This window comes from Pipistrellus kuhlii, unplaced genomic scaffold (assembly GCF_014108245.1).
Source record: "Pipistrellus kuhlii isolate mPipKuh1 unplaced genomic scaffold, mPipKuh1.p scaffold_m20_p_1, whole genome shotgun sequence".
In the NCBI taxonomy this organism is placed as follows: domain Eukaryota; kingdom Metazoa; phylum Chordata; class Mammalia; order Chiroptera; family Vespertilionidae; genus Pipistrellus; species Pipistrellus kuhlii.
Window position 1 is genome coordinate 157,801,146 of NW_023425404.1, and position 27,802 is coordinate 157,828,947.

A 27,802-nucleotide genomic window follows, 5' to 3' on the forward strand; every position below is an offset into this window, starting at 1 on the left:
TTTTGTCAGATTGGCAAAAGATATAATATATTTTGGTGTGCCACAGAATTTTAGCTATTAGTTTATGTTATGATCACTGGACAAATAAGTTCAGGAATTTATATAATACTACATGAAATTTGTACATGATCACTGGACTAATAAGTTAAGGAATTTATATAATACTACGTAAAATTTGTGCGTGGGTAGGATCCCTAGGTTTGGCTGGGAATCAGGGCCAATCTATGAGGTGCCTGGGTGGGGGTGGGGAGCCCACCGGCACCTGCCTTGGCTGGCCTGGGCCTGAGGGCTGGGGGCAGCTCCTGCATTGAGCTTCTGCCCCCTGGTGGTCAATGCATGACATAATGACCAGTCATTCTGCCATTTGGTCAATTTGCATATTAGGCATTTATTATATAGGATTACTTAAAAGCACCTGGCACATAGTAGATGCTCAAAAAATGTTTATCGAATACTAAGTGATCTCTCATTCCTGCCTTGTATACACCCAATGGCTTTTGGTGTAGTTTCTGAATACTAAAAGAATATTAATAGTAATGTTACTGAAATAGTTATCTGGCAATATAAGCTAGAGTCCGGCTTAGAAGCAGTTTCTGAGGAATGCAGGAGAGAAAATTATAGATGTTAGGCAAACTCTCCTAAAGTGTAGGATAAAAGAAGCAGAACTCTAGAGGTAGGAGGGATCTTGCAGGTCACTAAATAGCCCAGCCCTCTTATTACACGGCTATGCATACGAGTCTCAGTTTTGTTAAATAACTTACCATATATATGTCAAGGTTCAGTTCCAGGAAATTGAAACCACACTAGCTATTTTAAGCTTGAAAGGATTTAATATAAATAATTAAGTGCACATTAAATTGATGGGCGGGTTGGAGGAGTGGCCTCTAGGCTTGGGCTCCAGGACTAGTTCCAAGAGGATACGGTAGGTGGGCCCACCTAGGCAGCTGCCATTGCTGCAGTAGTCAGCGAGGGAGAGGGAGCAAGCAGCCACCCAGAGCTGGCCACTGCATCTGCTGCTGACTCCCAGACCTGGCCACTGAAGGTGTCTTCCGAGGATAACACACTGCCATCACTGCCGCCACATTTCCCTGTTATTGTCAGCTCGGATGCTGCAAAGAAAACCCATCTCCACGGCATTTCCCCAATCACATCTGCTGCTTCCGAGTTTCATACCTCACATGAGTGCATCTCCTTGGCTTAACTAAATTCTCACCTGGAATTCTACCTGCAAGCATGTGGGGCACGTGGTTCCAGCCTCTGCAGGAGCAAACACCACAAGGAAGTTGGAATGGATGCTGACGCCGATTAGTCACTTTCACCACCCGTTCCACAGCGAGGAAAGAACGTCACTGCGACCTGAACACAGAAGCCCTGTTACCGCAGTCCCTCTGTTGTCACCGAACACACGTGCACAAAAGAGAATTCTATATACTCAGCCCTGCCTTCTAGAAATCACATTCTGCTGAGGCTGAGAGACCTAGAAGGGTGACCACTTAATTGACTGTTCTAACCAGGACACATTTGAAAGTGAGAGAAAAAAAAATGACTAATATTTATGCCAGGATAACAGGCAAGGTACAGATATACAGAATTTATTTCTTGCCTTCAACTTGGCTTCTTGATGTTCAGCCCCAATTTTCTATCATCTAATTATGATTTTTAAAAATCTAGTTTGCAATTCTCTAAAAAAAAAAAAAACTCAGTGCAAAACATTTTCAGTGACTATTTCAAATATCATGTTCTTTGGACTATAAGGCAATACCTAGGTTTCATAAGGCTTTAATTTTTTGAATTCTCTCTGTGTTTTTGTTAAGTAACAAGCAGCCTTTTTTTTTTTTTTTTTTTTTTTTTGGCTACTCTTGGAAGACATTTTTTTTTTCTTTTCTTTTCTGTAAACACATTTTTAGTACCTTTTGGCTCAGCCAGCTTTTAATGGACAGCTTTTATGAGAAAGGTAAGTGAGGTTTTTTTTGGAAATTTACTAAAGGCTGTTCAACCTTAAATTGCTCTTGCTTGCATATGATACCCTGTATTGCAAAGACGTTTTCAAGGAGATTTAATATCTCATGAATGTATGATATTTTTTTTTACTTGAAAGAGCAATCTCAGGGTTTTTACACTGAACATTTTACTACTACCTGACTTCTATAAGTCCAAGTAAATGTGTATAGTTAGTCATTTAGGGATAGCTAAATGGTTATAGAAAACTCTAAGTCATGTCACAGAGTAACATGTCTGTAAACCTAAGCTTTTGAAGCACCATATATTCTCAGCAAAATCCAATTAAGTGAACTTCTGCTTCTAGCCAAGATGAAATAACGGAGACTGAGTTTTCCCTCCTTTAAACAACCAGCAATGGACAAAATGTAAGAAACCATCATCTGCAAACACTGGATATCTGGCAACAAAGGACAGTGATTCCTAAGAGATGAGAAGCAAGTGAGGTGAGCCTCAGCTTTCCTCCAGTTTACCTCCTGGAGAATTTTCAGTCTGAATGCCGGGAAAGAGTTGAGAAGCCAAAATTGAGAGTCTGGGAGATGAAGGTGGCTCAGCGTTCAGAGGCCTGAGCATGGGAGGAGAGCGAGCAAACCAGAGGTAGAGCTCTGAAGATCTGCGGAGGTTCCCCGCTAGGAGCTAGCCAAGCTCTGATACACACATTGATGTGAGGGAACTATCCAAAGCTTGGGGATGAAGCATCTGGGAGGGTTAGAGGCCACAGTGCCTGCCATTTCATGGGTCTGGGAAAGGGGCTTGCTCCATTCTGGCAGACGGGACTATCCCATGATTCTCCTGGCACTGGGCAGAGCACACAGAGGGAGGGGTCTGGCCTCAGTCATTGTGGATAATTAGCCCTACATGAACCTTGGTCTGATCCTGACTAATACATCATGAAAGCAGGATCTGAAAGGACCAAACTGCTTTCGGGTATTTTAAAGGCATCTAAGAGCAAAGCTAGAGGATATTTATAGGAATACAAATACATGCAGCAGCCAAAGTAAAATTTACCATGTCCGACATCTCCTGAAAGTGCAAAGAAGCGGTAAAATGCAACCCATGTTGATGAGAAAAATCAGTCAAAATCAACCCAGAACTGATTGAAACGTTAGAATTATAAGATAAAACACCAAAATAGCTAGTAAGACTTTAAGTATCCCACATTTTAAAAAGAAATAGATATAAAAATACCCCCAATTTAAAAAAATATATATTTTTATTGATTTTCAGAGAGGAAGGGAGAGGAAGAGAGAGAAACATCAATGATAAGAATCATGGATTGGGTGCCTCCTGCATACCCCCCACTGGGGATCGAGCCCGCAATGCAGGCATGTGCCCTTGACCAGAATCAAACCCAGAATCCCACAGTCCACAGGTCAATGCTCTATCCACTATGTCAAACTAATTAGGGCAGATCAGTACTATCTGGGACAATGTATTAAAGACATTTAACTTTGTCTTTCCTCTGGCATATTTTATTCCTTAGACTAAGAATAGTTTTATTTTATCAAATATGTCTGGTTAGTAGAAATTCACATTAAGAATGGTTGGCTTGTTAATTTTATTTGAATGAAAAAGTGCTATTAACTTTAACTTGAATGTTGTATGTTAAGAGTTTTATACTTATACCTTACTATGAAAGATCTTGTGACTATCTCATTTTGTCACTCTTGCTCTCCTCATTCTGTTTTATTCTTCTTACCCTGCTTCATCATTCTTAATCTTTGGAAATTTAGTCTGTGGGGCAAACTATACTCCCAGTGTCCACTGCTATCCTCCCAGTGATTAGAATGGTGTGTGGTCAAGTGATCTCTGTTCTTTAAATATTTATTGAAAAGAATACATGCAATTGTTAATGTTCATAATTTGGATAAAACAACTTCTTTAAATTTATATTAAATCATTGAATAGGCCTTTGAGGAAAAACTTAGTATGCTCAAGTAGAATTACTGTGGAAATTTGAGGTGAAGAAATATTTTATCCTTAATTAAGTGGCAAAGAGTCAACTGAAATAAAAATTTGAGCTTTGAAAGTCACAGCTGTAGAATGGAATCCTACCTTTCTTTATGCAATTTAACTTCTAGTAGGGCGAGATTGCTGGGATGTAATCTAGTAAATGGGGCTAGGGGACCTCTTCCTCTACTCTTCAATTTAGCAGCACTCAATTACAAACACCATAAGGAAGAAAGAATATAATTTATAATCAAGAGGGAAAGAACCATTTATTGGAATGCTAGTAATTGTATACAGTGATAAAGCTTGAAAATTAAAAACTGTACTGTCTTCCAGAATCCACATAACTACATGGGCTGCCTGGAGAATGATAGTTGCCTCACACCTAAAGTTGCCAGATTTCGAAAATAAAAATACAGGATCAGCCTAGCCAGCATGACTCAGTGGTTGAGCATCAACTATGAACCAGGAGGTCACGGTTTGATTCCCTGAGTCAGGGCATATCCCCATTGTGGGGTGTGCAGGAGGCAGCTGATCAGTGGTTCTCTCTCATCATTGATGTTTCTCTCTCTTACTCTCCTTGCACAATTAGTATTAGGTATGCCCCCAATGAATGTTTGGGACATATCTACCCTCCCTCTCCAATTTGTTATTTATCTGTAATTGGAGTTTATCAGAAAATACTGTATTTTGTCTAGCAACTCAGCCCACACCCAAACATTTTAGTGATTTATTCAAGAAATGATTTGGATGGGGCTGAGCGAGCAACAATGAATAGAGTTCATTACTCCAGGAATGAAGGACTGTATCTTTCCGAAAACATTATGAGGCTAAAAGAATGCAGAAGTGATCTCTCTGCAACAGATTACAATAAGAAAAATTAACCACCAACTGTATTAATACAAATTAAGATAGAATAAAAGGAACCAGAGGAAGACTGTTACTAAGAAAGGTGGGATGAGGAGGATCTGAAATGGAGGATTCAGCAATGTGAGTTGCCTGTACAAATTCCATTCCCCTCTCCCCCGCCTTTTATTTTAAGGTTTTACCTCTAATTTTTAAAAATAGGACCTTATTATTATTCACAAACCCACACTTTTCCTAAATATATGCTTCAGTGGAGGCTGGCCTCAGTCACAGAGGTTGATTTCTGATTGGACTAAGACATAGTGGGGTTCTGTACTTATTTTGTGAGTGATTTCTACATGGGCATTTGATTCTGTTATGGACACTGAAAAATGTAGTTAAATGTGTCAGAGGGCTTCTAGAAAAGATTTTTCTCTACTCTTAAGGAAGACCTGTGAAGATAAAATTTGTTGTACCTGGCTACACTGCTAGAATTGATGTAGTCATTTGGGAATAACCAAAGAAGTTAATCTGAAGATCACACCTAGACACCAAGAATATCAGATACAGAAAGATGGGAAAATGGATACGTGATATTTCATTGCTGATGGACCGATTAACCCGGGAATTGCCTTGCCTTTGGGTGTTTTGTAAGGCAAACACGCTTTCTGGTTGTTTAAAATACTTTACGTGAAGTTTTCTTTATTTGAAGATAAAAGTCTTCTAACACCTAAGAAATTTTTATTAAAAGTCAGAATTTTCTATGTATTGGACATTGAGGTGACTTTTCTGTATTGTTTTGGTTAATGATTGCAAACCTAAAGCATAATAGCATTTAGCATTTTTACTTTTCACTTAAAAAGTAAGTAGTTTTCCATTTTAAAAATGCCATATGTTATCCCTTAAAGTAGTCAGTGAAAACAAAAGCAACATGCATTTTAGAATTAAAACTTTTGGGGAAAAGAAATCATGGAAACAAATATTCATTTAATGGTAATGTCCTTTTTTTTTTTTTTTTTTAATAGCAGTAGTTACCTAATGAAACTTCTGAGTTGACATCATAAATTGGCCTGAATATAGTTCTTTGAAGTATCATTATGGAATTTCCCATTTGGTGAAAGATTCAGCTGCTTTTCACTAAAACATTTTATATCTTGCTAGAATGGTGGCACCATACATTTGGAGATGTTGTTATTGTACATTTTTTAGGGTTTGATGATATAGATTTAAAAATACACATATCAGTTCAAAAATTACTGATGCTGGATCATACAATCAGAATAACACAATTATTTAAGTTAGCTGCACTCTGATGTTACCATATGACATTAGTTGGATTTTTATGCCTATTTTTAGCTTTGATCTTAGGATCTCCACCTGCCATTGGAAAATCACTTGACTTTCATCACTATTCTGTTGAATAATGATGAACAATGCATAATTTCTACATCTAAACTCAGTCTGTATTTTTGATACTGCAAAGCATTGTGATTTTCACTTTCTAAAATGTATGGACTATGGAGAAAGCTACTATGGAACATTTTGGTAAAGTGAATTTTGCTTTATCATTCAGTTATTCACATGAAAATTAGCTTGCATTCCCAAAGGTTGTAGGTGTGCTAAGTGTCATATCTATTAGGACTAGATTTGGTGACATAAAAAAAACCAAAACATGGCCAAAACACAAGGGCAGTGATATTCCTCGTGTAAAGTCTGGCATGAGGCAGTTCATTCAGGGTGGGGATGGCAGCGTCATGTCGTTGTGGGGTCAGAGCTCTTCTTTACAGATGCCCTGCCTTATTTAGCACTTGCCTTGATTCCAGTGTCACCTCATAGAACTCCTGACAGCGTGCCCATGTTTCCAGGCAGCAGGAAGAAATATTGAGTAAAGGGACAAAGGGGAGGGAACCTACCAAGATGAATCACCTTCCTTTGGGGAGCCTTCATGGAAGCTCTCCATACAAGCAATTTAAATCACTGAGGAACAAGTTAAACTTCTGCTCATACCACAATGGCTTATTCTTTTAGAAAATATATATATATTTTATTGATTTTTTACAGAGAGGAAGGGAGAGGAATAGAAAGCTTGAAACATCAATGAGGGAGAAACATCTATCAGCTGCCTCCTCACACCCCCTACTGAAGATATGCCCACAACCAATATACATGCCCTTGACCAGAATTGAACCTGGGACCAATCTGCAGGCCGACGCTCTATCCACTGAGCCAAACCGGTTTTGGCATCACAGTGGCTTGCTTATTCTTAGTCTTCTGTGGTCCTCGGCCATGGGGAGCCTGGGAATGACTTCTAGCTGGATTTATTGCTATAACAAATAAAATTGACATTGTGTTCCTTAGGAAGGAGAGACTAGAATATGGGGTTGACGAATCTGTGTCATGCCTTTATCATAGAAATAGAAGCCCAGTGGTGGGGTTTAGCCGCCCTGCTCCGGTTGGGGTCAATTGAGCTGGGCCCACTGGAGGAAGGGGCCGTGGGCAGTTGTCTGTCCAATCCCCACCCTGGTTGTACTCCCCGTCAAAGGGGACAATTTGCATATATTAACCTTTTATTATATAACACTAGAGGCCCAGTGCACGAATTCGTGCATGGGTGGGGTCCCTCAGCCTGGCCTATGATCGGGGCCAATCGGGGCAGGCTGGCCAGGGGGAGGGACCAGAGGAGGTTGGCCAGCCATAGGAGGTTGGCTGTGGGAGTGCACTGAGGGAGGGCAGCTCCTGCATTGAACATCTTCCCCCTTATGGTCAGTGAATGTCATAGCAACTAGTAGACTGGTCATAATGGTTACTTGGACTTTTATATATATGGATGCTTAAAATTGCATTCCAACCCCAAATCTATTTGTATCAGATTGAGAACTTGATAAAAATTTGTACCTTTCTAATGTTATCTTTGTCTCTTGTCATTTTTCAGACCATGGGAATTTTTCTGGGGTGCAGAATGATTTCCCTAATCCTGCAATGTAAAGATAATTAGGCATAGACACATGCCATATTCCATTCTGAAAATGTCTTAAGCTTCAATATCCAAAATCAGCAAAACAATTCATATTCTATTTTTTCTGCTTGATAAGTTCAAAATTCTGAGGTAATACAATTCTATATAACACTAAAATAACTATACTTTTTGTGACTTGGTTACCTATTGCTCCCCCCCCCCAAATATTTTATTTCCATAAAAACAGGTTTTATAGTAAAACTAGAGGCCCAGTGCATTCATGAACTTGGGGAGGTCCCTAAGCCCAGCCTGCACCCTCTCACAGTCTGGGAGCCCTTGGGGGATGTCCAACTGCTGTGGAGGCCAGAGAGGCTCCTGCCATCCCCATTGTGCTTGCCAGCCATGAGCCTGGCTTCTGGCTGAGCGGTGCTCCTACTGTGGGAGTGCACTGACCACTAGGGGGCAGTTCTTGCATTGAGTGTCTGCACCCTGATGGTCAGTGTGCATCATAACAACTAGTCGTTCCACTGCTCAGTCATATTGATTCCTTTTATATTATAGGATGATTCCTTTTTCTGAAAGTTCATATACAGCAATTGGAAAGGTAGGGAGTATATAAAAGGATACAATAAAAATGTTTCCAAAATAGTAATCCTAATTCCTCAGGTAAGTTTCAAAAACTTCCATTTTCCAAGGAGTTTGGAGGAAAGAAAAAAAAGATAGAGAACACACTCAATCTAAGTACTAAGTGGGGTTGCATTTGATATTTCTGAAAAGCATGAAAAGTACTGAGAGTCACTTTCTGGAATGAAGTGTGAGGAGGTGTAGCACCCCTATACTTAGGGCAGTGACTTATTTATTTTGAGATGCTCAGTTTTCCTGCTAATTCTGTTATTGCATCTGTCACTGCTATTCAAGTCCCCTTAATGTGCTTATGTAGCAGTATGCCAGTAGGATACACAGTTTGCAGCACCCAGTGCAAAATGTCACTCAGCTTTCACTTCTTGAACTTGCCTGCTGACTTCCCTGTGGTTCCTCTCAGTCCCCTTTGCACTGATCAGATCTGCTAGGGAGTGATTTGACAAGATTAGAATAATAGTGGCTTTAATGTTGCTATTCCTACTGGGGGGGTGGGGGAGAAGAAAAGAGACCATGGAGAACCAGACAGAGACTTGTCAAAGTGTGTCAGCTCTTTAACGCCGATGCTTTATAGAGGGGTGAACTCTAGTAAAGGGCATGGTTTAGCACTCTGATTAGGTCTGCTTAACCTAGCAATTGGGTAAGTGATTCAAGCCTACATAATTGTTTACTACATGATAAAATTCAACTATACTCTGAATATTATAAATCCAGTACAGCCCTGTGGTTCCCAGTGGCTCCACTTGGAGAAGTTGCCGAGTAGTTGTCTACCTTCTCAGGGTCTCCCGCATGGGTGGGTACTCGATAAGTGTGTGTGGGATTAATATCAGCGCCATCTATAAGCTAACTCTTTCCAATTTTGAATGTTTATAATCTATTAATGAAGCTTATCTCATTGATTTTGATCCTACTTTAACATTGAACATAAGCATTCTAGATTCTTCTCTCTTGTGTCTACTTTGTGCACTGCAGGTGATATTGTTACTCTCTGTCTTTCTAAAGTTACCAGAAGTTCAGAGTTTCTTTCACTAATTCAAGATTTTTCCTCATCTCTGTTTTAAAAGAATAACTATTTGATTTGCGATATACAAAATAGAATGTAGGAAGTGTCAAAAATGATGTCTTCTCTTAGTGGGAAACCATTATCACATCATCATTATTGTACAAGTAGCTGTAAATAATACTTGTTAAGCACTAACATCTAGGCAGTGTGCACAGTTTTGTGTGTGTGTGTGAGATCATTAATCATATTATCACAACAAGTCTGCAAAGTTTCACAGAAGAAGAAACTGAAGCCCAAAGAAGTTAGGCATCTATATATATAAAACCCTAAAACCCAAATTGACCGAACGGTGGAACTACCAAACAACCGATTACTATGACGTGCGCTGACCACCAGGGGCTGCACATGGAACATGGCGGGTGTCAGCTGCAATGGGATGGTGGAGCAGGTGAGCAAGGCACCAGACCAATGTGCGGCGTCAGTCCTTGTTATTGGGGCAAGTCTCTGGTGGCACCAGCCCTGCTCATACCCACTGCTAGCACTGGAGCCACTGCTCCCACCTGCTGCCAGCACCCTGTGCTGGAGCCACCACTCATACCCACGGCTGGTGTCGGCCCTGATTGCTCCTTAGGGCTTTTCCATCTCCCCTTGCTCCAGAGGGGCAATCAGGGCAGCAGCTGATGGCACTGGCCCCTCTTGTACATGCTGCTGACACCAGCCCCAGTTGCTCTGTGCAATCAATGGGTGTGAGCAGGGCCAGTGCCATCAGCATGTAAGAGCGGCAGCAGTGGGAGCTGGGCTGCTAGCAGACAGGGGTCTGGGGACCACGGTGGGAGGTGCCAGGTAGGGTGCAGAAGTTGGGCCAAGACCCGCCCCTGTGCCCACACAGCCTCGTGGTCCACAGTTCCTTTCAAGGTGCATGAATTCATGCACTAGGCCCCTAGTCTTAAATAAAAGCAACTGTTAGGGTGTGACACTCCCAGGATTTAAAGCTAGGTATGTCTGCTTAAAAGCCTGTACTATTAATTGATTTACCATTATATTGTATTATAAAGTGGGCATACTGAGAAAATTTCATGATGAATGAAGATAATTTGTAGACTCAGAACTATCTGTAAATAACAGAGATGTGTATAGATAATAAATGTCAGAAGTTATTCCCCTGTTTGTTAGTTTTTTTAAATGTTTGGCGATGCCCATCTAGTATTAATAAAAAGGAACATTTTACATCACTGATTGAATAAAGGCAGTTATTGAAAGAAAAAAGAGTCCTCCTTCCTCCCTAGGTTCCATGCAATTAAGAGAGAGAGGGAGAGGAAGGGTGAGAGAGAGAAACAGAGATTCTCTTCTCTTTACAGAAAACTACCTGTTCAAGGAGAGGTAGAAAGGCCAAACCAAGGGTGTATTCCAGCAAAATGAACCTTCTCTCTGAAGAAAGTATTCAGCCTCCTTCATTCATGCATCAGACTTAATGATATGATGACATTGCTGGTATATTTCCATTGGATGTGGTCGCTGACAGTTCTGCCCAAAAAAGAACCATTTTTAGAACTGGGAGTTCATGTATGAATTTTCTGTTTGTACGCAATCACAACCTTTCACATTCTCAAGTGTGTGAAAAGACTTGAGGTTGAATAGTAAAGCTGTTTGCATGTGTAGCCTCTTGCCTTCAATGAGGGTTTGCGACTCTCAAAAACAACTTTTGAGGAAAGCTTTTCATTTGATGTGGATGGTGGTGAGAGTTATTTATGTGTTGTGGAGCCAGTGTGATTCCCTGATGAGGAGAAAATTCCCAGCTAATGATCTAGCAGTTGGGCTTCGGTCAAAGCGAATTACAGTATAGCTTTCAAATCTGAGTAGTTACATTAAGAGCTATGGCCCTACTGTAGGGGAGGATGCTGGTGTTTCTTGCTTGCTTGCCTTTTTTTTTTTTTTTTTTTTTTTAAAGTGGGAAGGGTGCGAGTGGGATCTGTACTTCCACTATTTCTAATCCCACGTGGCTATGGCTTGGTCATCAATCTTTCTGGCCAAGAGGAATCTTTGTTTACCCCTCAGCTTTACTAAAACCACAGAGGTGGAGAGGAAAATGCCTATTCATTAATGTCAGACACTAATTCAAATAGCTTACAGGCCTCAGGTCAGCATTAAATAAGCCTTCATATACAGTGTGAGTCAGACATGGTTCTGTCAGACGTGTTTTTAGATATGTGGTTGTTTTAGACATCAAGGTGGTGTGTAAAAAATTTTCCCCAGGTTTTATGTATTTGAAATGGAAATGAATATGCTTTTAGTTTTATACCAGCAATTTTGTATAGCTTTTTATTTTAGTATTCAAAGGATAGGTTTTATTTTTCAATCTACAAAAAATATTTTATTTATCGAATATTTGGCAATCTGAAAGCATATCATCTAGATATTTGGAACCTTAGAATGCCTCAATTCACTTTCTCCAGAGAGTTAGATAGATAGACAGAATATGTATATGTATATGTTTATTTATCTGCATATATGCTTCTACGTGTGTGTAACTGTGTGTTTGGGTGTATATTTCCATTTGGAAAGTAAAAAAAAAAAAATGTAATTCCTTTAACCAAAAGTACAATTAAAATTTGCTTATATTATTATTTTTCTTTAACCATGGGTAATATTTTTTTTACTTTCTTACTTTGGCATCTCACAGATTCAGGTACCTAGCAATTGAAATGATCTGCTATTTAAATCTATTCAAATAATGGCCAGTACAGTTGTGTAGATCTATAGTGTTAACTGGATGTTAAGTGGATGTACCTTGTATATCCACTTCTTCCCTCACAACATTCACTAGAAAAACATATTCAGAATAAATAAAGTAATATACAATGACTGATAATTACATCACTAGATGCGGTTGGGTTGCCACACTATAATTGAATTTTTAAGTTAAGGCTGCTGGTAAAAGGAGCGATTTAAATGTATGACACGCCAAATTCTACACTCTATGATTGTAATTACTTCAGTTAACCTCTATAAAATAATTAGCACGTGGTTTTTTATTTATAATCTCAATTTATTTAATAACTATGTAACCAGCAGATTTCTGTACCCCACTCACTTTGCTCTGTACTGGGGATGCAGCGAGAGGAAGATGAAACTGCTCTTATCCTCACTGAACACTCACACCCACATGGCCACGCTGCTTTCTGCACAACAGTATCACTTTTCCCTCCGTACTGAACCCACAGGCGGTCTGTCTGAGCATGTGGCTGCGCGTATTACTTACAGAATTAACTGAAAACCGGTGTCTTCGTGATTATGAATTACGGCGGTGGGCCCCCTTTTCTTGTAAGACGTGATTGGAAGACCTCCTGGGGAAGCTGAAATGCCTGAGCTTTTCTTTTTCTTTTTTCTTTTTATTTATTTATTTTTCCCCCCCTTCTTTATATCTTTCTAGAGTCGGCGCTGGAAGGCCTTGAAGATCTAGGTACTGTTTACCACCATGTTGACCGGCAGCTGAACCAAACAATCAGGCGCCGCAGACATGCGGGAGACAACGATTACAACATTGAAGTGCTGCTGGGAGTGGATGACTCTGTGGTCCGTTTCCATGGCAAAGAGCACGTCCAAAACTACCTCCTCACCCTGATGAACATTGTGAGTAATGACTCCTTTTTGAGGTTTTTTTTTATTTTTTTTTTTTTTTTTTTTTTAATCTTGTAATCCACGTCTGCCTTGTTAGTGACTTCTGAAAATCTACGTGAGCCTTCCCATGACTGTGCCCCACTCCCAGAATGTGTCTGTACTGCATTAAATGCAAACTGTAACTTATACAGTTAACATACAATAGTGAAAAAAATGAAGGAAACATGAAGCACACATTTCTTTTGGTTGATCAATTAGTTTTCTATTGTCATCAAGGGGGAATGATAAATTTAAGAAGTCACAGTGTGGTGGAACTGTGACATGAATTATGTTTCTCATTTTATTTTGGGAACAATAAAAACTCTCAGGGCTTAGTCTGCCTGCCTTGATGTGGTCCACCAGGGATAAAAAGTTCTTTTAGCATGGTTTTGTATACCGGAATGATAAAGAATGACTTAGGCTTGATAACTCTGTTGGGATACTTTTTGGTAGAGCTTTTGAATAAGAGTGATATTTTTCAGTATTATATTATGAAGGCAATATATTTTTCAATGCATAGTCAACTCTTGGCACAGTGCTGCTGCAATGCATTCATAAAGGCTCTTTAAATTTGTTCTTTATTTCTTCTTTATGAGCCTTAATCACATCCAGAAGAAATCTAGTCAATGTTCTTAAACTAGTGTTTTGGTTTTTTCCTTGTGAATTGACAGAGAAAAATTGAGGAAAATCACTTAGCTTCTAAAAGATCATTGAGATAGTAGTGCAATCTATTTTACATATTTTATCCTTTAGAATATGAAATACATATTATATTGATCTGTCAAATATATTACCTAAGCCAGTTGGTTTTTTCAGCTTTAAAAAAATATATTTTATTAATTTTTTACAGAGAGGAAGAGAAAGGGATAGAGATTTAGAAACATTGATGAGAGAGAAACATTGATGAGCTACCTCCTGCACACCCCCTACTGGGGATGTGCCCACAACCAAGGTACATACCCTTGACCAGAATTGAACCCGGGATCCCCTCAGTCCGCAGACCGATGTTCTATCTACTGAGCCAAACCAGTCAGGGTTCTTTCAGCTTTTGGGCAACTATGTTGTTACCTTCTCTTTTTTCCATGCTTAAGATTAAATTTTAAATAATTCTACTGGGGGGAGAAAAGTATTAATCTTACTAATCATGATTTTACTTATTCTAATGTTTAAGCCTATATGTTAAATATATTTTTGTTCATTGAGATGTTAGTTTATATAATTCCATATATACCATGTCTCTTTGAAACAGAAGATGAGTCTAGAAATTCAAACACCTTTTTATTTGTTCATTGATACTAATTTCTATCATGAAGACCAATTATCACACACACACAAGAAATAAATGATTGGCCTTGTCAATAAATGTGTATAGAGCTTCACCACTGCGAATTAAATGGATGCCCTCAACTATTGGCTGTTAACTGTGTATATGATTCTAGATGCATAACTTTGAGTATTTGGATTAGCTTCTCTGTGCCTGCTTTAGGCTTGCATCAGGGTAATGAGAAAAAAGGATAGGACTTACTAGAGATGTTGGGAGGATTGAATGAGTAGATGCAAGTCGTGTGCTTTATACATGCTGTATGCACACGCGGAAGTACACAGTCAAGTTTTAGACTTATGTATTACCTAATATTTAAAAGCATCTGTAGAGATGCTGTTCCCAATTGCATTGGTCATCGTACCCCTTGGCTGCTTTCTCCTCCCATTAGCAAGACAGTTAATTATGAAAGACTCGTTAGGCCTCTAACTGGTGCACAGACTACAGAGAGAGCTTGGAGTAATGCAGCAGATATTCAGTATGGTCCTTGGTCCTCACAGAACTTACCATCTAGTTGAGGAGAAAATATAAATGTAAGGGAAATTTTAAAATTTGAGCAATAAAAGGCTACATTATAAATTCTGTAAGACTTTAGGGAAGGGAATACAGCTGGGACTTAGGAGGCAGAGGCTTAGGTTTGAGCTCTGTTCACTGGTTGGCTCTGTGACTTTAAATGAATCCTGATCTTTCCTGGGATTTAGTTTGTGTGTTTATAAATGTAAAGTTTTAACAAGATGCTCATCGATCATTTAATTCTTCAGAAAATATGGAGATAAGCTGGGTCTTTAGGGATTTGTTTACCTGTTGTTTCTTTATTTTGCTTTGTTGTTATTTTTTTGAAGGGCAATACATATGTAAAGGTTTTCTAGGTAGAATCTATTGACAAGAAAGTAGAAGTGGATATAGTATATCAGACAATTCGTATAGGTATCATAGAATTTAAAAAAATGCTTCATTTTAGGTTTTATAACCATCAAAAGAAGTAAAAGAACTTTCATTTTTTAAATTCATTAGAAAGGTTGGATAATTGGTTGAGTCTCTTGTCTCAAAAAAACCCCCACAAAAAAACCCAGAAATTAATCTAAACTTACTAGAGCATCAAAGAAGGGAACTGAACACAAGAAAATGATTTTTTAAAACATTATTTCATTGCACTGAAGTAATTCATGTTGGTAGATTGTTGTTTTTCCCCCCCTTTATTGATTATTAAGGTATCACGTATTTGTCTTCATCCCCTCATTCCCATCCCAAACCCCTCCCCATACATGTCCCCACCCTCCTGTTGTCCATGACCACTTTCTGTGTTCAGAAGAACAGACTGGAGAGGATCAGACAAGCCAGCAGGATGTTAATTGTAGATGTGTAGGAAAGAGACGATAATGCATTGGACAGTGGAGATTGCAGTAACAAGGGAGTATTTGTGTAGAATCAATAGAATTTCCCAAAGATCAGACAGGGGACTGAGGGAAAGGGAGGAATCCACCATGGTTTACACTTTTCTGGCTTGCACACTGATGGAAGATGGTGTTATTTACATGGATGGAATGATCTATGACAGCAACAATAAGGATAGTTTAGAATGAAGATTAGTAATAAAATCTTTGAAGGTGTTAAAAATCATCTAGTTCGAGGTTCAAAGTATGATTTGATGTTGTTAAGGATGAAGGCTTAAACTACTACCACCTAGCTTTTATTTTCCTTTTTTAAAATATATTTTATTGATTTTTTACAGAGAGGAAAGGTGAGTGATAGAGAGCTAGAAACATCGATGAGAGAGAAACATCGACCAGCTGCCCCCTACACACCCTCTACTGGGGATGTGCTCGCAACAAAGGTACATGCCCTTGACCAGAATCGAACCTGGGACCTTTCATTCTGCAGACCAACACTCTATCCACTGAGCCAAACCAGTTTCGGCTACCACCTAGCTTTTAGCCTTCCCTCTCTGCCTGGTCTGTGCTAATACTTACATAAATTATCTAATAATCCTCTACCCTGACATATGTTCATTTTTAGTCCCGGTTTATAAACGAGGAGATTGAGATTTAGAGAAGTTAGGCAGCTTTCCCAGAGTCAGACAGCTAACAGGTGGCTCAGCCAAGACTTGAGCCCCATCTCTGTGCCTTCGGAGCCTAGTGCTCTTCCTCCCGAAGCTTTACTGCCTCTTGTATACCCCTTGCCAAATAAAACTCTCATGTCTTTCCTTTTCCTGTGTCTTATGAGAATACCATTCAAGTCATGGAAATGAGAGTTCAGTTACATGCGTGACTGTATCAAATCAGCAAGCAATCCCATTTAAAATGTTAACAGGGTGATGAAGCAGATTTTGTGGGCAAGTGGGTGGGTTGTTTTCTTTTAATGTGCCAGATGGTCTCTGCCACCAACCAACCCTTCCTGTCTGTGGCAGGTATCCTTGTCCTTCGCTAAGATCTGTGACATGATCTGGGTCTGCTGTGCCTATTAAAATTATCTCCAGTGCCCCGCAGATAATTGAGTCTATGCCTTAATCTCTGGACTTACCAAGTGAAAAGAAAACAATGCATTTACAAGAAGACTTCCTACTATAAAAACTTTTCTTGTGCTTCTATGTACTCATTAATAATTAAGAGGTAACTCATTAATTCCTGCCTAATATATTGAAATTGGCTACTTATGTTGGGTAATGAACTAATAATAATAGCATAGTTATCTGGACATGACAGCTCTACTGCCTAATTTTTTTAAAAACTACACAGAAGTACTCTGTCAACAACCAAGCATCAGTTGACTTATTCAGGAGTTAGTAAATATATGTGGTTACTGGTTACTTAGTGGTGATTACCTCTGAACACTTTCCTAACTAACATTTCTAAAAACGATGAGTATGACTGCAAGGTAGAGTTATCAGGGAAGTAGATATGTTTAGGCAACTAAGCAAATTCTGTAGCAGTTTTCTATTTTGGGTCATTATTGTTCAATCACTTCTTACATTTGAATTCATACTTTCCAGTTGTCATTTATTCACCTGGTTTATAAATCCTTTCACAAAACAAGTCCTGTTAGATTCTGGAGAGACAAAAATTAATAATTCAGTACTTAGCTCCTTTCTACAAAGATCTAATTCTAGCAGGTGAAGTAAACAAATTAGCAAATAATAATAAAATGTAATTGTTTCTTCAAAAGATGTGGCCACAAAGTAAACATTACCTGAAAAGGAGGGGACAAATAATGCCAGTGGCAGAGGAAGTCTTCATAGAGGATATGTCATCTGAGTTGAACTGGAAGGGACAAATTGTCATCTCCCTGCTAGAAAAAGGAATCTTGGGAGATGGAGACTAGATTATAAAAATGTACTCCAAGTGGTCATTTTTGGACCCATTGGAATTTGGTGGGTAGGTGAAATTGGAGGGTATTTAGGGGAAATGGCCGAAGGTGAAGCTGGAAGCTACCTTGAGAGAAACACATGCCACCCTAAGGAGTTTGAATCTCACTCTGCGAAGGAAGAATCAAAGAGTGTTTTAAAGAAGATCAGCAACTTGATCAGTCTATGTTTTAGAAAGAGAGTTCTGGATGCATTAGAGTGATTTGGAGGAAGAAACTCTGTTAGACACTGTGCTATGCACATAGACACCTGGAATTTATGTGCCAGAATTGGGAGAGAGACCACATTCTGTCTGGCTCCAAACTCCTTGTGGTTTACACCACCGCTCCCTGCCTCTTCATTTCCCCAGTGTGGACTGAGCAGCCCAGGTCACAGAGGCAGGTTGGAGTAATAAGCACAAGTCAGTTCAGCCACCCTTTCTATAAACATGCACACCTTCCCTGGAAAATCCTGGACCCATCTTTCTAGAGTGAGTCCCCACATCACAGGCTACGTTAGCATTCCAGGACGTGCACAGTGTTGCTGCCTCAGAGGTCTCTTTGATTTCTACCGGAGCAGGCAGTTTCCTCTGTCCCCTTTGATTCCACAGCCCCAAATTCCTTGCCTGACAGTCACCCACTTTTCCCTTTTTATGCTACAGGTAGTCAGACTGAACCCATCCTCCCCAAATGTATTTCATCCTTTGTTTCTCCCAGGATCCTAAAGTACAGAAAAGCTTTCTAGCTTGCTGAGGAAATCATTTTTCTCATTATTGAAAAAAAGGGAACCAGTTCTACCTGAGCTCTGGGTGTGTCTCCACTGTTACAGAGGCTTATAGAGTACGTAAGGCCTTGTGGCTGAATTGCCTAGGCTTGGTCCACCCAAAGCACCCTTCCTTAATGCTTAAAAGACATAAAGGCATAATTAATGTAAAAGGACAGGCTTTTGAAAACAATCACCTAAACATTATAATCTGCCCTTCTGGAATACCGCTGAAATGGGCCCAAACTACCCAAATGCGGACAATTGCAAAAGTTTTCACAGGTTCTTGCAGCGGGCCAACTGATTTGGGTGGACACTAAGCTGCTGGACGTAGAGGTGGACAGAAAGGGTAGGCTTAAGAGATGTCCACAGGGCTTAGTAATACATCAACACAATACCCAAAGAGGAAGACATCGAGGATGAGTTAGTCTTTAAATGTGATAGAATATTCAGAAAAGACTAGATTGTAGGAAGAAGGCAAGTACACTTTGAGATACGTAGGTCTACTTCCAAATAGATAGATGTTACTAGACTTGAACAGATGGCTCCAGAACATGAGGCTCAGATATAGAAACATTTGGAACTCATCAGGCTATAGGTAGTGGTTGAAGAAACAGCAGTGGGTGAAACACTGCAGGGGTATATGTAAGAAGAGAAGAGGATCAGAGACAATGAGACACTGACATGTGTGGACCAGGCAGAAAATGGTAAGCTAATATTGCTTAAAAAAAAAAAAAAGGAAAAAAGGAAATAAACCCCATAATGTCATCGAAGGACAGAGTGGTAAATAGTACTAAATGCTGCAAAACAGTGTATGTGGGTTATTTTTTTTTTTTATGGTGAAGGAAAATTGAGAATAAGAGAAGAGAAGGAACAGCAAGAAAGGAAGAGATTGAACAAGGAAAGTAAAGTTCAACTTTCAGAACAAATGTCTCTAGGGAAGTTGGAAGAAGCCTCATACCGTGTTCTCAACCTTCCTAATGCCGAGACCCTTTAATACAGTTTCTCATGTTGTGGTGACCCCCAACCACAACATTATTTTCGTAGCTACTTTATAATTGTAATTTTGCTACTGTTATGAATTGTATTCCGATCTTCTTAGGCAACCCTGCTAGTGGTTGCGAACCACAGGTTGAGAACCACTGCTGTAGAGTCAAAGACCATTGGAAAACACAGATATTTACATTACAATTTAAATTACACAGATATTTAAATTATAGATATTTACATTACAAAACACTGATATTTGGCTCTGTTGACTAATGAATTTGCTGACCACTGGCCTAGGCTATCTTATTATTTGTTTGCCTCCAATTAACCAAGTCTTTTTCTTTAAAAAAAATTATATGTATGTACCATTTATTTGGTTTTGTTTGAATAAGGATAGACATAGTGGCTAACAGGTTTTGTTTTTTTATTTGCAAGGGCCAAGCATCATTAAGTGCTAAATGAGCTGATTTTTTTTCTCTTAATAATCTTATAAGGATAGTACTATAATTATCCCATTCAACAGATGAGAAAACTGAGGCACAGAAATAAGTAACATGCCCAAAGTCACACAGCTAAGATCAAACCCAGGCAATATGGCTGCAGAGCCCATGCTCTTAACCACTAAGCTATACTGCCTCTCAAGACCTAATCCACTCATCTGCAAGAAAAATGAATGTTGTTTTGGTGAAGCTAGACAAAACTGTTCATCAGCTAGTTAGACAAAGCAGGTCAGATTGTCCTGCCAGGGAAATGTCCTGGGAGAAATTGTCCTGTCCGGGAACAAACCTGGAAGGCATTTTCTTTTCAAGGAAAGGAATACTTGATTTGATTTTACCTTTTTTCTCTCCTCACATCATTGGCAACCCCTTCCAATTTAAGGTCATCTGAAAATTGAATTATGTCTTGTTTACCCCTCTTTCAGGTAATTTAATAGACTCTGGGCTCGACATTGAACATCTCACAATGAGTCTACCCATACTCCAATGGATTGACTCACATGGCAAAAGGATATTCAGTTTTTCATAGACAGACTTTGATTTGCATTAAATAGAGTGTTTATGCCCAATGCTTTCTTACAACCCAACATACTGCTTGTCACTTTCAGCCCTATGTTTTCTACTCTTTCTTGGTGTTTCCAGTGAAGTGCTCTAGCTCCTCTTTATTATGTTCCTGATATTTTTTGAATACCATTATATTGATAATCAAGAAATTCTTATAATAAATTGAATCCAATTTCTCATTTCCTTAACATTTACATTAGGGATTATAAAAAGGAAGTGAAATCTTGAAGTTCCTTTTATCAATATGATTCCTCATCAGTTTCTAAACTCAGGGGTAGCACATCAGTATTGATTATTCTAAAACCAGAATAACTTTGGTGTGTAGTGACATCCTGTGGTCTGCAGGTCTGTGGAAGTGTAGCATTATGCTGACAACTACTCACTGTGGAGTCAGGCTGCCTAGGTGTTCATCCTCTTGCTCTGTCTACTAACTGTGACCTTGGGCAAGTTGCTGAAGTTCCCTGGACCTCAATTTTCTCCCTTTTTTGGGGGGAGGAGGGATGCTCAGTTTCTTTAGATTTAAAATGGGGATATCTCTAAAGTTGTTGCAAAGATTACTTGAATTAATATAAGTATTTAGAACTGTGTAGAACCTGGAAAACTCTGTAATATTAGCTGTTGTTTTGTTTGTTGCTGTAACTTAGGGAAAAAAAATTATTTCCTTTTCATTATAAGAGTTTTAAAAATGCTTTCTAAACAAGATTTATTTTATTTCATTTAAATGGTTAATTCAGTATGATATACTTTTACTTTTTCTGTATATAATTTATTGATTGTTAAATTTTGTGATTAATTTATAGCCAATTCAGAGGAATATTTTTATGACTCTTGTAATGTTTTAATCAAATGACACTGAAAAACAATCTAAATAAAGATGTCTTAAAACATTTTTCTTTGCTTTCAAGAGCCAAATGAGTGAAATATTCAAAACTCAGTGTTTTCCTTGGGTTAGAATATTTTTAAATATTTATTTAATTTTAAGAAAGAAGTTATTTGGTTTATTTGTAAATATAGGAAAAGACAGACACACCCACTGGTATGTAAGTACATTCAGGTGTATTATTATAAGTTGCGGGTCCCTTACCCCCTTTAAAATGTACATACTGCCATCTGCTGGAGAAACTTTTGTGTAACATTTAGATGGGGGGGAAAATTAGTGTCAGTTTTTGTTTGTTTTTTGATAAGTTAAACTATATCTTTCATTCAATTAAATACATTGACATTATGAGTCTTCATGTCTCTTTCAGGAAAAACTAAGATGGGGGCAGTTGTTTTTCTATCTCTCTTCAGGTAGATTGTAAAAATACATCCACAAACCTTTAAAGCTTTTTGCAAAGATAGGTAGAGGAGTGCTAAAGTACTTCATATTATGCTGAGGGCAGTTGTGTGACATTTTGCTTGACTGAAACAACTATGTGATGTAGGCAGAACAAGTTCAATTACAATTTGTCAAAGAGAAAAAGAGGATCAGAGAGGTTGACTGACTAACTGAGGTTACTCAATTTGTCAGTGGCATAGCTGGGATGAAATCACAGGCCTTTGAATAGCTAATCCAAAGTGCTAATTATTTATCCAACACTTATCATATCCACTGTGTCTCAGAGTATAAAAACATTGCATCCTGTTACTGATAAGGCTTGGAAAGATGAAAAGCCATCAAATTATTAAGCTCACTTTAAAAGTAAATAATGTACAGGAAGCCACTTTTTAAACCTGGAAATACACAACATTAAGTGGTTTCCAGTACTTTGTACAATGTAGACACCTAGTAGTTGTTGATTTGCCACACTGAAAGAATGCTTTCTTCTAAGTATGCATATACTGCTTTAGATGCTACCCATAAAGTTTAAATTTACCCTCTGACAGTTTCATGAGTGTGTGCTGACTTAGAATACTCCATAACTAATTTTGGTTCTATCAGAATCCTATTACCTAATTAGCTTGGCATAATTAGTGTAACATAAAACACACACACACAAACACACACACACACACACACAAATAATAATAATCTGACTTTTGTTAAATAAAAGTTTTCTCTTAGTGAATGGTAAATTTTTAAAAGTGCCCCTTTATTCCATCATTTTATATTATATAAGTGATATTTTCATGAAATATATTTGTGTAATATTGCCATTGACAATGTGAATTTTCCCATTATAGTTTCTTGGCAATGTACTGATTTTAAAATTCACCAAATACAAAGGTATCTATTAATTTAGGGGGTAATAGATGTACATCATACTAACTCATCTTTCACAAGTTATTTGCCATTATCACCAAAGTTTGTTAATTGTGTGTTCCCAGGACTTTCTGGTGTAGGTTTTTTCCCCCTGTAGCATTTAAAAGTGCAGCTGTCACTGCTATCCTGCAATGGCTGTAAGTTCCTCCTTCCTTTCTATCACCTCTGCTCCAGAAATCAATTCACTTTTTTAAAACTTAGTTACTTTTCTTTAGTTTTCATTTGTATTCTCCAATTTTTATTCACATTTTAAAAAGTACTGGTAATGCATATTTTATAATGTATTTACTGACATTGCTTTTCCTTTTTTCTAACATTGCATTCAACCTTTTCGTTTTTTACATTGAAAATTACAATGACCTAAGTGCGTGTTGAGTGAGACCATGTTGCTAATTCCAAGCAGATGCCTTTAGTCCACATTGAAGATTTTGGTTTTCTAAGGTGTTCTATGAAGTCCCATTTGATTCTTGAAACATTTCATTTGAGATTTCTTGGTCTATATCTTGGTGAATGTGGCATTTCACAATTTTATGATTCATGAGCGTTTTTTTGTTTTTTTTAATAGAGCATTCTACCATTTTTTAGTTATATTTCTTTTAAAGCCTCTTTCTGTAAGATTTTTAAAATTTGAAACCTATTTTTTTTTCTCTGTAGGTTTTTAATTTTCCATGCTTACTGTCCAAACCTCCTGGACCGCAAGTGGAACTGCAGTTGGTTTTCCATCCCCCTTTTAGTTATTACAGCTAACTTTGTAATCCAGTTGGGTAGCTTCGCCTTTCCCATTCCTGCTGGCATCTCTGAACTTATGAAGTGTTCCTCGTCACACTAATTTTTTTGCACTAGATTCCACAGAAAATACAGAAACAGTCCACTTTGGATTCATATCTGCCAATAACTTTCTGTGTGTTTTTGTATGTCAGTTAATATCTAAAGGCTCTCTCTTCCTCATTTGTATAAAATTATCTTGGACTATGCCCTCTGAGTTCGCTTAAATCCTAATATCTATGATTTCACAGTATACCCCATCACTTTTAGACATTTCAGTGTAACTTTAAATATTAAATAAAAGCAAGTACTCAACTTTGCTTTTCTGAGCTCTATCCAGGCCTGACATGCACTCATCTGATATGCACTCACACAATCACATTGTAGTAATTCAAATATGGAAGAACTTTTATTCTGTTGGACTTGTAAATAATCATTGCCAAGTTGCTGCATTTCTCTGGGGGAGGGGCACTGAGAGGCTCCTATCCCTGAACACAGGCTCTCTCAAGGGACACACCACCCCAGCTGCCACAGCTAGCAGAGGCTTCACCAGAGTCACCCTCTAGTGGTTGCTTTTGGTAAATGTTATATGTGGATTTTAGCACATGTTGACTAACTACAGTAGTTTAATTAGGCCTTTTTAAAGCATATTCTTTATGTTCATGATATTTCATAGTGTGCAAATTCAGTAATTCACATACTAACAATTATCCCAAAGCTAAAAATGATCTCATCTCAGAGTTCAATTTAAACTACATTTTTCTAAAAAATGATTTGACTTCAGTACTTATAATTACATGGCTCTTCCCTTAGATATAACACATTTGACAAAGTCCTCCGTGTTCCCTTTCTTTTAGTAATTATCTACTTTGCTTCTAGGTGAATGAAATTTACCATGATGAGTCCCTCGGAATACATATAAATGTGGTCCTGGTGCGCATGATCATGCTGGGTTATGCAAAGGTAAGCTGTCTTACAAGATGTGAACTATGATGTTAAGGACTGAGTCAGCAAGTAGAAGATTAAATTGTTGAAGCTTCAGTCAAAAGATGGCATAGATAAGTCTCATGCAAACCTCAGTTTGATTAAAAAAAAAATAGTCACAGTGTGAGTAGAGATCTCCAACTTTGAGTGGGTAATCAATGATTTGTGTGCTGGTACCATTCCCTTTGTTTATCTTTGTAATAGAGTAGTAGATAGTTATCCTGACATCAAGCATGATAATAAAAATGGATACCATTGTGAGGAAAGAGAATATCTTAGTCTTATCATTATTATAAAATTTATGATTCATTTTTTCCTTTCCAAGCATATTGAGTGTGTGACAGATGCTTTCTAGATGCTTCAGATATATCAGTGAAGAAAAAGGACAAAGATCCTTTTCTCACATGATTTGTTTTTTAAAAGTAAAGCATATAGTGAGTATTTAAATTTAAAAGAGCTTCGGTCCTTTTGAAAATTAAATGTTAGGTCAAAATGCACATAGTAGGCACTTCATGTGATGTAACTAACTATATTTGACTTCATACTGGCACTAGATGTGTCCCTGACCTTGGAAATAATGCAAAGGATAAAATGGTTTCTCCCTTTGGTGAGAAAATATAGGGAAAGTGATAACTTGGCAATTTTCTTGATGTTTAAAATTATATACCCCTCCCATAATTAATTTTTTTATTATGAAATACTAATGAAATTATATAGTTAAGCAAATAGAAAAAAAAATCCACAGGCTTGCATTTCATCATATATTTAACATCCACTTATCATTTTCCAATAAGAGGGGTCATTGATCTTTCATTTATCCCATAAACCTGACGGACTTTGCATTGATGACACTGAATCCAAGTCAACTCCAGCAGGAGATGTTAACAGCCTTCATTGGCTGTTACATTATTTTCTTGGAGAAGTTTGCGATCAGCATATAACAAACCTCGCTAATTTTGTTAAGAATGTAAACATTGATAACAACATTTGCTGAAATATAATAAAACTCTCAGCCTGTCAGCCAAGCAGAGACTAATTAATTTGGGGTTGCAAGTTCAATTTCTCATTCCAGCAGAGCTACTCTGGGAAGTGTGGCTCCTGGTTCTTAAGGGATGGTCCCTTTCCCCCTGAACTTTTAACTCCTGGTCAGTAATGTGACAGTAGCAACATTCCAAGGAACTCCAATCCTTCTATTGGAACAAGATAAGTCTACACCCCTACCTCTCTTCATTGCTGTGAGCTTAAAAAGGAGAGTTGGTTTTCACAGTGTGAGGTCTATAGAATTTGACCACTCCCCATTAACTAAGATTTGATCAGCTTTGCCAGCTCATTGAAGAACTTATATTCTCCCCATATGTTGATTAATGCTGGACCCCTCCCAACAAAAATCTTAATTCTAGATCTTTCACTAAAACAGCTCTGGATAAAAGTCTCATACCAGAATCTTTCCTCTGTTTTTATTCTTAATACCTGTGAAACTAAAAATCTAAGCTGAATTAGGAAATATTTAGATTACTAGGAGTTCTTAACCCCATGACTAACATTGAGTTGCCTCACAATAACAAATCTCAGCATCACATATTACCATATATGGTGTCAGTCACCTTTCACACAGGTAATACTGATTATCGTAAAGAGCTCCTTCCTGGGCATTTAAAATTCCCAAACTAAAGTAGGTATCTAAATAGCTCCCAAATAATATTACTGAACATTATTTAAATGCTGTAATCCCAAATGTTAACTTCAGCTAAAGTTATTAAAAGAAGCCTTTGGGAAAATGTTATGTGTGTCTTCAATATATTATTCCCTCTCAGTCCATCAGCCTCATCGAAAGGGGAAATCCATCCAGAAGCTTGGAGAATGTGTGTCGTTGGGCTTGCCAACAACAAAAATCGGATCCCAACCACTCTGAACACCATGACCATGCAATTTTCTTAACCAGGCAAGACTTTGGACCTGCTGGAATGCAAGGTATTTCCATTCAGGTGTAGAAGAAAAACTTAAGGGCATGACTTTTCCAAAGCAACCTTAAATCAGGGAGTCTGTTCTAATGTTCATTTTATATCTCTTCCTCCATCTACTTTTTACCGTGCATCAGCCAAGCATACGTTTTCTTTCTATTACTTCCAGTGACTCCTGTGGAATTCACTGTATTAAATGCCAGTTGGGTTCCATAATAAATTATGCTTGCCTTTAACATAATGATTGTGCATTTTGAGGTGTGGAGGAGGGGCTGTAAAATGCAGTGTGATCTCCACTCAGCGTTGGAATGGGAAGAGAGATGCCATGAGAAGTGACTGCTGCCAAAAAGCTCTCTTCTGAAGGCAACTTACAGTGAACTAATACATTCCGGGGTGGGCTTTGGAAAAAAGAAGACCAACAATTTTCTTTTCAATGTTGATGGAATTTCTGGCTCCCTTCATTGATACCATGATATGAAGGACCATTCACTAAACCAGAAAGACAACGCTTAGTTGGTAGGCAGAACAGAATGTTAATCCCAGGCAGTTCCTTCCCTTATAGAGAAGGAGAAAATGCAGACCCAATGAATCTTTTCAAAGACCATTACCTGTCGCTTTCCCAAGAGAATGTGGCACAATGCTAGCGGGGAATAATACTGCCTCTGTTTCCTAAAAAGCTTTTTCTTTTCTTTTTTTTCCTAGGCAAAGATCCAGTAGTAATTCTTAATGGGTTCTCTCATAAAATTAAAATAAAAGTAATTGTTATTCTCTACAGGATATGCTCCAGTCACAGGCATGTGTCATCCAGTGAGAAGTTGTACCCTGAATCATGAGGATGGTTTTTCATCTGCTTTTGTAGTAGCCCATGAAACCGGCCATGTGTAAGTCACTGTTGACAGCTAGAAAGCCAGAAAAGGTCTTTTCTTCCCTGCTTTTCTCAGCATTGTTTGCAGTGTGGGCAGAGGGCATGCCAGCATGCAACTCCCGTCCCTTGCCAAGTGTGAGGAGCTGAGACACTGAAGAGGTCATGCACTGAAACCAAATGAGCAACTCTAGCTGCAGGCACCCTTCCACTTTTCATGGCTATAAAATTAGAAAGGCATTTCTGTCCAGTTCTCTATTGCACAATGCCTGCAGCTCCTCCACAACAGCCATGTTCCCTTAAAAAGTACGTATTTCCCTATACAGTAAGCCCTCACTTAACATGGACGATAGGTTCTGCAACTTTAAGCAGAATGACTCGTAATGAAACCAGTTCTACCATAGGCCCGTCGGTACAAACCAGTTATATTTCTTCGGTATCTCATCAACATTATAAGGAAAGGAT

At 38.4% G+C, this 27,802-nt stretch overlaps 1 protein-coding gene across 1 annotated transcript in view; it reads left to right on the forward strand.

The window, feature by feature from the left end:
* ADAMTS3 (ADAM metallopeptidase with thrombospondin type 1 motif 3) overlaps nt 1-27,802 on the forward strand; it is a 233,873-nt gene that overhangs the window by 170,365 nt on the left and 35,706 nt on the right. Inside the window, exons 5-8 of the mRNA XM_036414250.2 lie at nt 12,823-13,022; nt 24,410-24,493; nt 26,329-26,485; nt 27,251-27,356. Of these exons, the coding sequence (XP_036270143.1) occupies nt 12,823-13,022; nt 24,410-24,493; nt 26,329-26,485; nt 27,251-27,356 (547 nt within the window). The remainder of the gene's footprint in view (nt 1-12,822; nt 13,023-24,409; nt 24,494-26,328; nt 26,486-27,250; nt 27,357-27,802) is intronic.